General features: G+C 36.9%; 1 protein-coding gene across 2 annotated transcripts in view; it reads left to right on the top strand.

Annotated features, from left to right (window-relative positions):
• Window positions 1-14,659, top strand: part of Hells (helicase, lymphoid specific) — a 36,936-nt gene that overhangs the window by 8,595 nt on the left and 13,682 nt on the right. For both annotated transcript variants that reach the window (XM_021151190.1, XM_021151191.2), the window contains exons 5-15: window positions 864-900; window positions 990-1,054; window positions 2,856-2,894; window positions 4,156-4,383; window positions 5,928-6,110; window positions 7,351-7,494; window positions 9,932-10,128; window positions 11,508-11,604; window positions 13,131-13,292; window positions 14,276-14,415; window positions 14,499-14,637. In XM_021151190.1, the coding sequence (XP_021006849.1) occupies window positions 864-900; window positions 990-1,054; window positions 2,856-2,894; window positions 4,156-4,383; window positions 5,928-6,110; window positions 7,351-7,494; window positions 9,932-10,128; window positions 11,508-11,604; window positions 13,131-13,292; window positions 14,276-14,415; window positions 14,499-14,637 (1,431 nt within the window). The remainder of the gene's footprint in view (window positions 1-863; window positions 901-989; window positions 1,055-2,855; window positions 2,895-4,155; window positions 4,384-5,927; window positions 6,111-7,350; window positions 7,495-9,931; window positions 10,129-11,507; window positions 11,605-13,130; window positions 13,293-14,275; window positions 14,416-14,498; window positions 14,638-14,659) is intronic.

Here is a 14,659-nt window from a genome sequence, read left to right on the forward strand (position 1 = left end):
TTTTTTTTTTTTAAAGTTAGTTATTGCTAGTGTTTTGGTTGTATTTATCCCATTATCTTATTTACCCACTTCCATTGAATCCCTTCTTCCTAACATTTCCTCCTATGTTCATGCCTATTGTTTTTGAGACTCACTGAGTTTCAGGGCTTTTTTTGTGTGTGTGAGCTATATTACTGGTTTCCAGTTCACAGAGATCTTCCTGCCTTTGCCTCCTGAATGTTGGGATTATGTATGTGGCACTACCACATCAGGAAGTGTTTATATTGTTATTTTTATAACGTGTGTGTGTGTGTGTGTATCTGTCTGTTTTTTGTGATCGCTTACCTATGTTTGAGTGCTCATGGAGTATTAGAATAGGGCATTGGATCCCCTAAAGCAGTTGTGACTTGCCCAGTGTGGCTTCTAGGAACTGAACTTTGTCTGCAAGGGCATGAAGTACTGTTACTCTCAAAACATACAAAGAAAAAGTGTAACAACATAAGGATCCTTAGTAAACATAACATTCTAGGGTTTTGAGAGATAGCTCAGCAATTAAGGGCACTGGATGTTCTTCCAGAGATCCTGGGTTCCATTCCTAGTACCCACATGATGGTTCTTTTGTTCTGTTTTTTTCTGGCTGTCTTGATACTCACTCTGTAGACCAGGATGTACCTGCCTCTGTTTCTTATTTGCTGGGTTAAAGGCGTGTGCTGCAACCACCTGACTCATATTCATGGTTTTAAACTGTCTCCAGTTCTGGGGAATCTGATGCCCTCTTCTGTTATTGGCACCAGGTGTGCACAGGATGCCTAGATGGGGACATGTAGGGCAAATATTTAAAATTAATACATTTTTTATTAATATTCTAAATCTTTGTTTTGTAGGGTAAAAGTTTAGTTGATGGAAATGCAGAGAATCCAGGTAAACTAACTTTGTTCCAGCTTGAAGGATGTATGTTTGTACTTCTGTTTTTAGCTGCTATTAAAAAGTTAAATGGTTTTGTTTTATAGCCATGAAAAAGAAAAGAGGAAGAGAAGATGAATCTTATAATATTTCAGAGGTCATGTCAAAAGAGGTAATAATATTAGAAGACTACATATATTTGATGTTGGCTAAAATCTACTGTTGGTTTTAACCTTAAAAATATATTTACTTGCTGGGTGGCAGTGGTGCATGCCTTTAATCCTATCTTTTTGGTGGCACAGGCAGACAGATTTCTATGAGTACAAGACCACTCTGGTCTACAGAGACAGTTCCAGGATAGTCAGGGCTACACAGAGAAACCCTATCTCAAAAAACATAACAAAAATATCTTTACTTACCTGGACTTGGTGATGCATGCTTTTTAATTTCAGCAATTGGGAGGCAGAGGCAGGTGGATCTCTAGTTTCCAGGCCAACCTGGTCAACATTGTTCCAGGCTAGATAGAGCCTATCTTAAGTAAAAGATATTTATTTTTATGAAAAAAATATTTTATTTTTATGGTTTTGCCTACTTATATGTATAGTGTCCTTAATCCAGAAGAGAACATCACATCCCCAGGAACCAGAATTATAGAAAGATTATGAGTTACCTACCATGTGAGTGTTAGGAATTGAACTTAGGTACTCTAGAAGAGCAACCAGTGCTGTTAACCACTGAGCCATTTCTCTAATCTGGTTTTGCTGGTTTTGTTGTTGTTGTTGTTATTAATACAGAGTCTTGGTGTATACATCAGGCTGACTTTTTTTTTGTTTTTGTTTTTTGAGACAGGGTTTCTCTGTAGCCCTGGCTGTCCTGGAACTCAATTTGTAGACCAGGCTGACCTTGAACTCAGAAATCCGCCTGCCTCTTACTCCCGAGTGCTGGGATTACAGGCCAGCACCAGGCTGACTTTTAACTTGGGATTCTGCTGCCTTTGCCTCTTGAGTGCTGGGTTTACTGTAGTTTGTAGTTGCATCATCCTTCGTCATATGATTATTACGTATCAAGTGGATTTTAATAAAATTACAACATTCTTGGTAGAGAAAGTAGAGTTCTGGTTTATAGGAACAGTGTTGGAGACGCGTAGACTACTTTGTGTGGGGTTACAGCAAAGATGCTAAGAAGTGCTCATGAAGAAGGATGGCACCAGCCATTGTTGGAGGAATCCATAAGTCTGTGGTTTATAGATGCACACACCTTTGTGCATAAAGATCTGAAGAGGGCCTGAGGTTCCTTGGAGCTGTAGTTAAAGACATATATGAGATGCCCTGATTATTATATGTATACAGGAATCTGAATTCTTGTACTTAGGGTTGTATACTAATCTCCCTCCCTCCCTCCCTCCCTCCTCTCTCTCTCTCTCTCTCTCTCTCTCTCTCTCTCTCTCTCTCTCTCTCTCTCTCGATTTCTTGCTTTCGGCGGACTCTTTACTGTTTAGCTTTGGCTAGACTGTGTAATCAAGCTAGCCTTGAACTCACAGAGATCAGCGTGTCTCTTCTGGGATTAAAGTCATACTACTCTGAGCTCTTGCTTCTTCACAACAGCCCTCAACCTCCTTTTTTTCCTCACAGTGCTGGCTACTAAACCTAGGGCCTATCTTAGCCAGTCATGCATTGGTTCACTCACTATAAAAAGACATCTTTAATTAAGGATGAGAATAATTTACCTGGATCATACTGGTGGGGCCATGGAAGTAGTAGTCCTCTTTTTGTTTTGTTTTATTCTTTCAACACAGCTTCTTTGTTTAACAGTCTTGGCTATCCTGGAACTTGCTTTGTAGACCAGGGTTGGTTCAAACTCACAGAAATCCTCCTGTTGTCTCTTTAGTGCTGGGATTAAAGGCATGCATCACTAGAGCATGGCAGAAGTGGTAGTCTTATACATTATTAATTTTTATTTTTTTAATCTTATAGGAAATTTTGTCAGTAGCTAAAAAACATAAGGATAATGAGGTAAGATAAATTTTATTACTGTTGGTGTCTCTGTGTTTATGAATGCATATGTATGCCATATGTTTTGAAGCTCAGAAGAATAAGTTGATGGCAGGGTCCTTTATCTGCTATGCCATCTTGCTGGTTCTTTTGGCAATTTTGTTTGTTTTACATTAATTTAGTTATGGGATGTATGGCATGCAGGTGTCATGACAACTTGGAGAAATTATTTTTTTATCCTGTGGGTCCCCAGGATTGAACAAGTCAGATCATTCATCATCAAGGTTGCTAGCAAATGTTGAGCCATCTTGCTCCTTCTAACATTTTAACAGTGACCAGTTACCTAGGGTGAACCTGGAGGAATATGAGTTTGAGTTTGAGTCCTGATTAGCGTACAGATGCATAGAAGGTAGTTCCAAAGAAGAAGGCTTTTCTAACTGGTAAAATCTATAATTGATTAAGTTGTTAGTGAGATGGCTCAGTGGGTAAGAGCACCCGACTGCTCTTCCGAAGGTCCGAAGTTCAAATCCCAGCAACCACATGGTGGCTCACAACCATCCGTAATGAGATCTGACTCCCTCTTCTGGAGTGTCTGAAGACAGCTACAGTGTACTTGCATATAATAAAAATAAATAAATCTGAAAAAAAAAAGATATACATTGGCATTCTTTTTTAAAAGATCTTAAATACTTGCATATAATAAAAATAAATAAATCTGAAAAAAAAAGATATACATTGGCATTCTTTTTTAAAAGATCTTTTTAAAAATTTATTTGTCTATAATAAACATACACATTTGAGTACATGAAAAGGCCATAAAAAGGATCTCCCAGAGCTAGAGTAGAGGAGGTGCTGGCAAGGGAATTCTATTCTGCAAGATCCCTAACGGAAGAGCTAAACTATCTCTCCAGCTCCGTTAACTTTTTTTTCTTTTTTAATGACTTCATATTTATACGGGAAAGGAAGGTCTTGGAGATGTGACCATGCATTCAGATTTTATTCTCTAGACGTAGTAACTACAGTATTGTAGATTTTGTTACATTTTCTTTTTGAAAAAAAAGTTTCATGGATGATGCATGTGTGTGTGCGCGCCTCAGTATACATGTGGAAGTTAGGACAACTTTAGAATCAGTGGTTCTCCCATTCTAATTCAAGTCTCCAAGCTTGTACAGCAAGTGCTTTTACCTACTGAGCTGTGCCACCAGCCTGTTGCATTTTCTGATAGATGGTGAACATAGTAGCATTTACTATCAAGATTTTAATTAAATATTTCTCATTACAGGATGAAAGCTCTTCCACTACGAATCTTTGTGTAGAAGATCTTCAGAAAAATAAGGATTCAAACAGTATGATTAAAGATAGATTGTCTCAAACTGTTAGGCAGAATTCTAAATTCTTTTTTGACCCAGTTCGGAAATGTAATGGACAGCCTGTACCCTTTCAACAACCAAAGCATTTCACAGGAGGAGTAATGAGGTGGTACCAAGTAGAAGGCATGGAATGGCTTAGGGTAATGAGTTGTCTTCTCATCTTCTTTCTTAATTCTGTTACTTCTGTGTCTATGTGGGGGTTAGGGTATGGGCCATAGCACATGTTTATATAGCAGAAGATGATTTTGTGGAGTCTGTTCTATCCACCTTTATGTGACTATTTTACAATTGAATTTAGCAGGCTCTCATACCAAACACTTTTATCTGCTAAGCTATCATGCCATTCCAAATTTTATTATCATCATCATCATCTTTATTTGGTGTGTGTGTGTGTGTGTAGAGAGAGAGAGAGAGAGAGAGAGAGGTTGCTGTTGACATGTGTTGACTCATGTGCCACCAGAGAGAGAGAGAGAGAGAGAGAGAGAGGTTGCTGTTGACATGTGTTGACTCATGTGCCACCATGGTGTATGGTTCTAGAGTGTCAGAGTAACTTTGGAGTTGGTTCCACCTTGAGGATCCTGGGGATTGAGTACAGTGTGGCCTAGCGTGTGTCCTAGGGCTTTTATCTGCTGAGCACTTGGTACCCTTTTTTGTTTTTAAGACATTTTTTTGTCTTTAAGGCATTTTTGTTTTTGTTTGAAACAAGCAAGTTTCATAACTGAGGCTGGTTTGGAAATGGTGAGCCAGGAAAGAACTTGAACTCCAGGCTCTGTTGTATCCATTTCTTCAAGTGATGGCATGCATTCCCTATGAAACCTGTCTCGAATTGTCATTGTAGGTGATATGATATATACATGAACAAAAGTGCTCTGCTAGCTGGCTCAGGAGCGTGGAACTTCTCCTGTCTTTGTAGGAGTGCCAGGATTACAGGTGTACATGCACCGCTCTGTCTAGTTTTTATGTGTGGTTTGGGTTTCCAAAGTCAGTTCTTTAGACTTTATGCACTGAGCCATTTTCCCAGCCCTTGTGTTACCTGCTTTTGTTTTGTTTTTAGAGACATGGTTTCACTTTGTAGCTTTGGTTGACCCAGGTTTCACTAGTAAGTACTTCTGCTTCCTGAATGCTGAGATCAAAAGTATGTGGTGGCACACCTGATCTGAAGTTTTGCATTTTTGATATTGCTTATGGATTCTTTTCTCTAATAACTAAGTAGCATGATACACTACTACTCAAATTGTTCCATTTGAGTGTGAAAGAAATATTTGCATTTTTTAACATTTATTATTTGTGTGAGTTGGGTGGTACATGTGCACCTTGTACTTGGATGTTGTGCAGTGGTTGTCTGCATAAGCCTTGAGTGCATTGGATCCTTTGTGGCAGAGTACCCAGTGTAGGGGTTGGGATCTTAACTGGGATCCTTTGGAAGATAATCGAGTATTCCTAACTGCTGAGTCATCTCGCCAGTTCCTTGTGTGTATTTTCTGAGTGTTTTAAAGTGGAAATGTTAAATTTTAAAATGAGTGAGACCTTCAACACTTTCTATGTCCTAGATAAAGGACTTCTTATAACTTAGAGTTTATTTTTTATGTTAGATTCATAGTTTTGATTATCCTTTTAAAAATGAAGCCTTTAATCCAGAAAATGTTTATATTAACATTTATGTATGATGTATTTTTTTGTACAGATGCTTTGGGAAAATGGAATTAATGGCATTTTAGCAGATGAAATGGGTTTGGGAAAGACTGTTCAGTGCATTGCTACAATTGCATTGATGATTCAGAGGGGAGTACCTGGACCTTTTCTTGTTTGTGGCCCTTTGTCTACACTTCCTAACTGGATGGCTGAATTTAAAAGATTTACTCCAGAAGTAAGATATATTTTTTACATTAATATATTACATATATTTATTATATGAAATATAGACCACTCACAGTAGCTGAAATGATTTTTATATACATTTGATTTGACTTACTCAATTTGAATAGGACCATTCTTTGATTTATATATAGAATTGGGATTGGTAGCCTGATATTTTTTACTGAGATTTTCCTTAAATTGTTTTTGGGATTTTATAAATTATTTCATCTGAGTCAGATCTACATTTAAAAAAAGTTTTTGGTCGTCTTTTATTTTTCTGCTTGTTTTTGAAACACAATTTCACTCAGTATATAGCCCAGCTGTCCCCAGATATTAGCACAGTCTGACCTTGGATTTTTTTTTTTTTTTTTTTTTTGGTTTTTCGAGACAGGGTTTCTCTGTATAGTCCTGGCTGTCCTCGAACTCAGAAATCCGCCTGCCTCTGCCTCCCAAGTGCTGGGATTAAAGGCGTGCGCCACCANGCCCGGCTCTTCTTATTTTTAAAATACTTTTTAAATGTGTACCCCATGAGTGCCTGGTGCCATTAATAGGCCATCAAATCCCCTGAAACCAGAGTTATAGACAGTGAACCATAATGTGAGAATTGGGAATGGAAGCAGGTCCTTCCTCATTCTTATTTTAATTTATTTATTTTATGTACATTGGTGTTTTGCCTGCATGTATGTCTGTGTGAGTGTGTTAGATCTTGGATTTATAGATAGTTGTCAGCTGCCTTGTGGGTGCTGGGATTTGAACTTGGGTCCTCTGGAAGAAGAATAAGTGCTACTGCTCTTAACAGCTGAGCCATCTTTCCAGTCCTCCTCCCATGTGTATTGTTACATATTTTCCCCAATACATATTATTACCCCTATAATAATTCTTGTATGTGCCAGCTTATCGAATAACAAGTTCTGAATTATAAAAGAATCACTGTTTGGACTTGTTTGTAAGTTTTTTTTTTTTCAACTTAAACAAGTACTGCATATACATGCTATCTTACCTATGTCCTTGCCTCATGAGAATATATTCCTGAAGTAGTTTACCCATCTGCTTCATAAACCTCTTTGTTTTGTTTCTGTGGATTTAGGATTACTTTTTTTTTTCTTCATTTTTTTTTCCTTATGTTAGTCATGACTTCTTAAGTTAACTTAGTCATAGAAAAATGGAACTAAAATGTTCTTTAAGAAAGTGACTTGTTCTGTATTTTCCAAATCCTTTATATTTTGATTTGAATCAATATACCCTTGTAGATTCCTACTCTGCTGTATCATGGAACCCGGGAGGACCGTCGGAAATTAGTAAAGAATATCCACAAAAGACAAGGGACACTGCAGATTCATCCTGTGGTGATCACATCATTCGAGATCGCTATGCGAGACCAGAATGCTTTACAGGTACAGGTGATTTCTTTGTAGATCATTAGTCAGATTTTTAATTCATAGTATCACCATCCAATAACATTTGGTTTATTGTGGGTGAAGTAGTAGATGCACTTTGCATTTCCTTTAGAAACTGGAGACTTGCCCATAGAAAGATTGTGATTAAGGTTGATGTCTGTTAGTAGAATTATTGGCATTTTATCTGTGGCCATATTAAAAGTATTAGAATTGGTTGTACATTAACTATGCTGTAAATTTGAGATCTGTAGTTGGAATTTATTTATTGGTTTAGTTTTATTCAAATATGAATAGATTTGGAGAAAAATCATTTTTGTGTTTTTAGAACTGTGGATGGTGCTCTGTCCTCTGTCTTCATTGTTTTAGTTGCTTATTAATGTCCATGTTTTACTATGCCATTAGCTGCCTTTCTTCCTCACCATGTGAATTGTGTATAGTTTTCTGCGTTTTCTTCTCTGATCATTTAATGTTCATTCTTTTTTTTTTTTTTTTAAATATTTTATTTATTTATTATATGTAAGTACACTGTAGCTGTCTTCAGACACTCCAGAAGAGGGTGCCAGATCTCGTTGCGGATGGTTGTGAGCCACCATGTGGTTGCTGGGATTTGAACTCTGGACCTTCGGAAGAGCAGTCGGGTGCTCTTACCCACTGAGCCATCTCACCAGCCCCTTAATGTTCATTCTTAATTAAGTTCATCTTTACCTTTTTCTTTGTCTTTTTGGTTTTTCAAGACAGGATTTCTCTGTGCAGTCCTTCCTGTCCTGGAACTAGCTTTTATAGACTAGGCTGGCCTTGAATTCAGGGATCTGCCTGCCTCTGTCTCCTGAGTGCTGCAATTATTGAGCCACCACCATGTGGCTTTTTCTTTGTCTTTTTAAGGCAGGGTCTGTAAAGCCCTGACTGTCCTGAAAGTCACTGGGATTAAAGGCATGTACCACCACTGCCCAGACCTTTTAACTTTTTCTTACATGTAACACGGAAAGTAGCATACATGATGGCTTCAACATGACATCAAAACACACAGGTCTAAGTGGAGTAGTGATGTCTAGTACATTCACAAGTAGTGTTTATCAAATCTGCTGTTTGTATGTGTGGTATTGTTGAATGTAATTGGCAATAGCCATACATATATATATATATTTTTTTTTTTTTTAAAGATTTATTTCCTTACTTTATTTGCGAGTACACTGAGTCTTTAGATACACCATAAGAAGGTATCAGAACCCATACAGTTGGTTGTGAGCCACCATGTGGTTGCTGGGAATTGAACTCAGGACCTCTGGAAGAATAGCCAGTGCTCTTAACTGCTGAGCCATCTTTCCTACCCAGCTTTATAGTTTAATAAAGGCATGTATGTTGTGGGTGTAATAACAGTTCTCAGAAGGCAGAGGCAGGATTGGTGTGGTTTGGGAATAGTCTAGACCCTTTCTTCAAAACACACACACACACACACATACACACACACACACACACACACACACACACAGAGAGGGAGAGAGAGAAAGGGAGAGAGAGAGCACAAAGAGTTTTCTTTAGGGGCTGGTGAGATGGCTCAGTGGTTAAGAGCACCCGACTGCTCTTCCAAAGGTCAAGAGTTCAAATCCCAGCAACCACATGGTGGCTAACAACCATCCGTAACGAGATCTGGCGCCCTCTTCTGGAGTGTCTGAAGACAGCTACATGTACTTACATATAATAAATAAATAAATCTTAAAAAAATATAAATGTGGGATGCTTTTTGAAAATATTAATTGCTAAATATGGCTTCTGAAGATAGGGAACACCTAAAGTCAGTGAAGGAAATTGAGGAAAATTATCAGATAAAAATAATATCAATCTTATATGTGAGTCTCAAAATGAAAATTCCAAGAATGTTTTAAAATTTTGGAGCAAGCTAGTCTTGGTGCTTCATGCCCTTAATCCTAGCCAATCAGGAGGCAAAGGCAGGTGGATTGGAGTTGCAGGCAGCTAGGAATATGTAGAGATGCTCTGTCTAAACAAAATAAATAAAGAAAAAGTAAAAAATAAGTAATAAGTTTGGAGTACATATAACTAATGGAAGATTTCTTTCTTTTATCCTTCATTATTATTATTACTATTTTGATACCGTTTTTTCAGGACTCTAATGGCACGTGGCAGTTAAAAAGCTAAGATGACATTGACTTTAGAATGAATGAAAATATTAACACATGATAACGGGGATTTCCAGTAAGCTATATTTTAAGGACATAATACCCACTGGGTCTTAAAGTTTATTATCTTTATGATACCGGGAAAAAGGAATAGTCCTAGTAGATAGTAAAATGACATTTAATGAAATTCAATAGATGTCCCTCACAAGAACTTTTGAACTTTTATAGGTATAAGAAATATTTCTAGGAAAAATTATGAGATTGATTCTTAAAATTTCTTTCCTCAATTCATTTTCTAGCATTGCTATTGGAAATACTTAATAGTAGATGAAGGACACAGGATTAAGAATATGAAGTGCCGGCTAATCAGGGAGTTAAAACGGTTCAATGCTGATAACAAACTTCTTTTGACTGGTACTCCCTTGCAAAACAATTTATCAGAACTTTGGTCATTGCTAAACTTTTTGTTGCCAGATGTATTTGATGACTTGAAAAGGTAGGTTTTATGTCTTCTTAAAACCTCAAAAATCTGTGTTCTAAGCTGAAACTGATTCTTTTCTATTTGGTAGCTGAACTTAAATGACATTTTTAGCAACTTTTTGTGCTATGTATTATGTGTTCTACTTTTGACAGAATATATATGAGAGAAGATAAAGACTTTTCAGATTGATTAAAAGAAAACAAAAATAATCCTGTAAGGGGCTGGAAAGATGGCGTAGCATGTGTAGACCGCCAAATCTGAAGGCCTGAATTCAGTGCTGAAAGCCTGCACCAGTGGAAGGAGGCAGTGGCGTCTGCAGTTTGCTTTTCTTCCTCCCTTCCTGTGTCATGGCACATGTGTGCACTCCTTCCCCAAATAAATAAATGTACATAAACAACAAAGAAAAAAAGGAAAGAAAAGCAGTCAAAGTAAAACGTGAACTTTTAAATGCTCATGAGATTATAGGACATTGATTTTTGCTTTCTAAGATACTTTAATGTGGATAATTCCATTTCACAGAATAGCCCAGGCAGCATACATGCTCTTTATCTCATAGAAGGAAACCTGTATACAAGTTTTTTTAAAAAAATGACTAGTTAGCACCAGAGAAATACTGTAAGAGTCTCAATTTCAACCTAAAACTTTTATTGTTGGTATTACAATTTAAACTTAAAATTATATTTTCAAAACATTTTCGGAAAACAATATCTTCAGGATGGAAAAAGATGTATGTGCTTTGAACTAGAGATGTAACCCAGTGAAAAAGAGCTTCTGCTTAGCATCCTTGAAGCCCTGGGTTCTAGTCTTAGCAGGGCAAAAACAAATGAGGAAAAAAGTATAGCATCATTTGAATTTGACTTGTATATGATTTGACTTTTTTAGAAAAAAGTGTCCCATTTTAGATTTTTTGTTTTGTTTGTTTGTTTTTCGAGACAGGGTTTCTCTGTGTAGCCCTCGATGTTCTGGAACTCACTCTGTAGACCAAGCTGGCTTCGAACTCAAATCCGCCTGTCTCTGCCTCCCAACCATTTTAGATTTCAACACAATTGCTTCCTTTTCATTTGGATGAAGTCTTAATTTTATTTAAAAATAAAATTGCCTTTGAATTTTTGGAACAATGTTCCTGTTTCATAATACACAAATTAATATGGAATTTATGCTGTGTATAATGGCATATGCCTGTAATATCAGCACTTGGGGATGGAGAAGGTCAGGAAGACAGGAGTTCATGGTCAGACTTGGAGTTACAGTGAATTTGAGTCAAACTGGCCTGAATGAGAACCTGTTTATCTACCCCCCAAATATGAATATATATATGAAATTGTAAATATGTACCATGTTAGTATAATTGGATTCATGTGATAGATTAATTTGTAATTAATTTTCTTTTCCAGCTTTGAGTCTTGGTTTGATATCACTAGTCTTTCTGAAACTGCTGAAGATATTATAGCTAAAGAGAGAGAACAGAACGTTTTACATATGCTGCACCAGGTACCAAATCTCCTTATTCTGCTCAATTTATACTTAATATATTAGGAATTCTAGAGACTTAAACTTTGTAGAAGAGACTTAAAAAATAATAATCCTCCAAGTCGTCGTCCTTGCCAGTGTACTGGTATTGTTTGTCCTCACAGTCACCTGTCACTTTGTAAGCGTGCCTTTATATGTATTCTGAGAAGTCAATAATTTTTCATTAAAAAGATTAACGTTTTTCCTTGTCGTTATTTAGTACATACATTTTATTTACTTATTTTTTAGATGGGGTTTCACTATGTAGCCATGGTAGGCCTCACTATATAAGCAGGGTAACCTTAAACTCAGATTTGCCTGCCTCTGGAGTCCTGGGGTTAGTGCGAGGCAGGCACATTGGATATCAATTATGCTTTAGTATCCTGTTGCTCTGTCCCACTATACTTATGTATGGTTTTATACTATTTTTTTTTTTGTGTGTCATAAATAAATTTAAACTATCTGTAGTTTTTCCTTAAAAGAAAATTCTAGGTTAAAAATTTTCTTGTTAAGTTTCCATTGCCTTTTGTCTAAATTTTTAGACAATCCTTCACCTATATTTTGGGAATGTGTCCCAGACAAGCACTCTGCCACTGAGCCATTTCCCCAGCTTTGAAAACACAGGCAATTGTTCTTCAGAAAGAAATTATATATTTACAAAAGTTACATGGGACCAAAAACTTTAAAAATGAAACTAGTTGAATCTGCATATACAGATTTTGAAGATTAGAAATCTTTCAGCATCAGAATTGAACAAAAGTTGATAAACCCAGCCTTAATCTCATTAGCACACCAAAGAATTGAGATACTCAAATGTCTCTGGATCTGTTGTAGTTTTCTTTTTCTTTCTTTTTTTTTTTTCTTATTAAAATATTCAGCTTTATTTACAGGGCNATGAGGAAGGAGATGTTGACAAGAACACATGGAGCTCATAGTCAGTTACTATCCTGAAACATGGAACCAGCATTTGATAAGAATTATGAACACTGGATACTCAAAGCACACTTCATCTGTAGGCATGTTTATAGGATTAAGAACATGCAGTCTTGGTGGCTCAGTTTGTCAAATACACTATCAAGTATAACTCTGGTAGTTTCCATATGAATTACTTGTTCTAGTATCTCAGTGGTTCTTCATGTGTGCTCTCAGTAACTTACTGGTCTATATATTGTAAATATCTTCTTTCTCCTTCTTGCCCTTCCTGAGACAAGGTTTCTTTGTAGACCAGGTTGGCTTCTACCTCAGATTTCCCTGCCTCTGCCACTGGAATACTAAAAGTAAAGGCCTGTGCATCCCACCTAGCATAGCTATTTGTTTAAAGTAGTAATGGCATCTTTGGGTATATATGTTTTTGTTTTAAAGTTATCAAGTGCTGGTCTGGTATGAGAAAATCTCAAGGTGTCTTTTTAAACTCAATAGGAACAAAGGGGAAAGCGTGTTTAGAGTGTTTCTAAGGAGAGAAAAAGATAACTAATGTTCATATTTATTTGTTCATGTTTAAATCTTAGATCTTAACGCCTTTCCTACTGAGAAGACTGAAGTCTGATGTTGCTCTTGAAGTACCCCCTAAGCGAGAAGTAGTTGTTTATGCACCACTTTGCAATAAACAAGAGGTCTTCTATACAGCTATTGTGAACCGCACAATTGCAAACATGTTTGAATCCTGTGAGGTAATTGTGAATTTGAAATAACTGTTGATGGGATGACATAAATTTTTTTTTTCCTCTTTGTTTTTTTTGAGACGGGTTCTCTGTGTAGCCCTGGCTGTCCTGGAACTCACTTTGTAGACCAGGCTGGCCTCAAATTCAGAAATCCACCTGCCTCTGCCTCCTAAGTGCTGGGATTAAAGGCGTGCGCCACCACCGTCCGGCCATGGCATAACATTTTATGACTAAGTTTTAGTCTTTTGTCTCCTCACCCATTCTCAGAACTTTGTGAGTAAGTAATACCCCAAAAGCAGAAGGTACTTTCTGTTACTTATAGTCCTAAACTTACTGGTCATCTGTATGTTAGTTGTTTTGTGGTCTTTGGAAATAAATACGTGTTTAAAACTTAGATATCTATATGTTTAACAGCCTGGTCCCTGATCCTTTATACTACAGAGGACAAGTCAGACATAACCACCACATGTGGTAATGGGCTTCATAGGACATTTTCACTCAAGGGCTTCATGTACTTTGACCACATCTGTTATCCTACATCTCACCCGCCCTACCACCTTTAGAAGTTCATTTTTACAGCCACAGAATTTTGAAAGTCACTGTTCTAAAGACTTATCAATAAGACCAACCCTCTCCAACTCTCTGGTTTCCTTAATGGAGATGTAACAGTCACTAGGAGGATTCATGAATATTTGAAATTTTCCAATAATATCTACTATATTAAAAGAGTTGATGGGATTGCTTTATTACGTGTGTGTAGAAGTATACTTCATTCATATTGAGAACATTAGATTTAGAGTTTTTTTGTTGTTGTTTTGTTTTGATTTTTTGAGACAGGGTTTCTCTATGTATCCCTGACTGGCCTTGAACTCACACTATAAGCTAGGCTGGCCTTGAACTCAGATTTGCTTGCCTCTGCTTCTTAGGCATTCACCTCCACCGCCTGGTTTCTGCTGTTTTTAAACAAATGGCTTTTTATGTATTCTCTTTAGAAGGAAACAGTTGAGCTAAGTCCTACTGGAAGACCAAAACGACGAAGTAGAAAGTCAATAAATTACAACGAACTACATCAGTTCCCTAGTGAATTAGAAAAACTAATAAGTCAAATACAGCCAGAAGTAAACAGAGAGAGGTAAGAGTTTAAAGGTACCTTTAGATTTTTAAATTGTGTTTTTTACATTTGTCATACTTAATGTACTTACTGTGCTTTTGTAGGACTGTTGTGGAAGGTAATATCCCTGTAGAATCTGAAGTTAATCTGAAGCTGAAGAATATAATGATGCTACTTCGAAAGTGCTGTAATCACCCATATATGATTGAATATCCTATTGACCCTGTCACACAAGAGTTTAAGGTAAAAGATTAGCTAGTAATTT

This window comes from Mus caroli, chromosome 19, assembly GCF_900094665.2.
Source record: "Mus caroli chromosome 19, CAROLI_EIJ_v1.1, whole genome shotgun sequence".
Taxonomy (NCBI): Eukaryota; Metazoa; Chordata; class Mammalia; order Rodentia; family Muridae; genus Mus; species Mus caroli.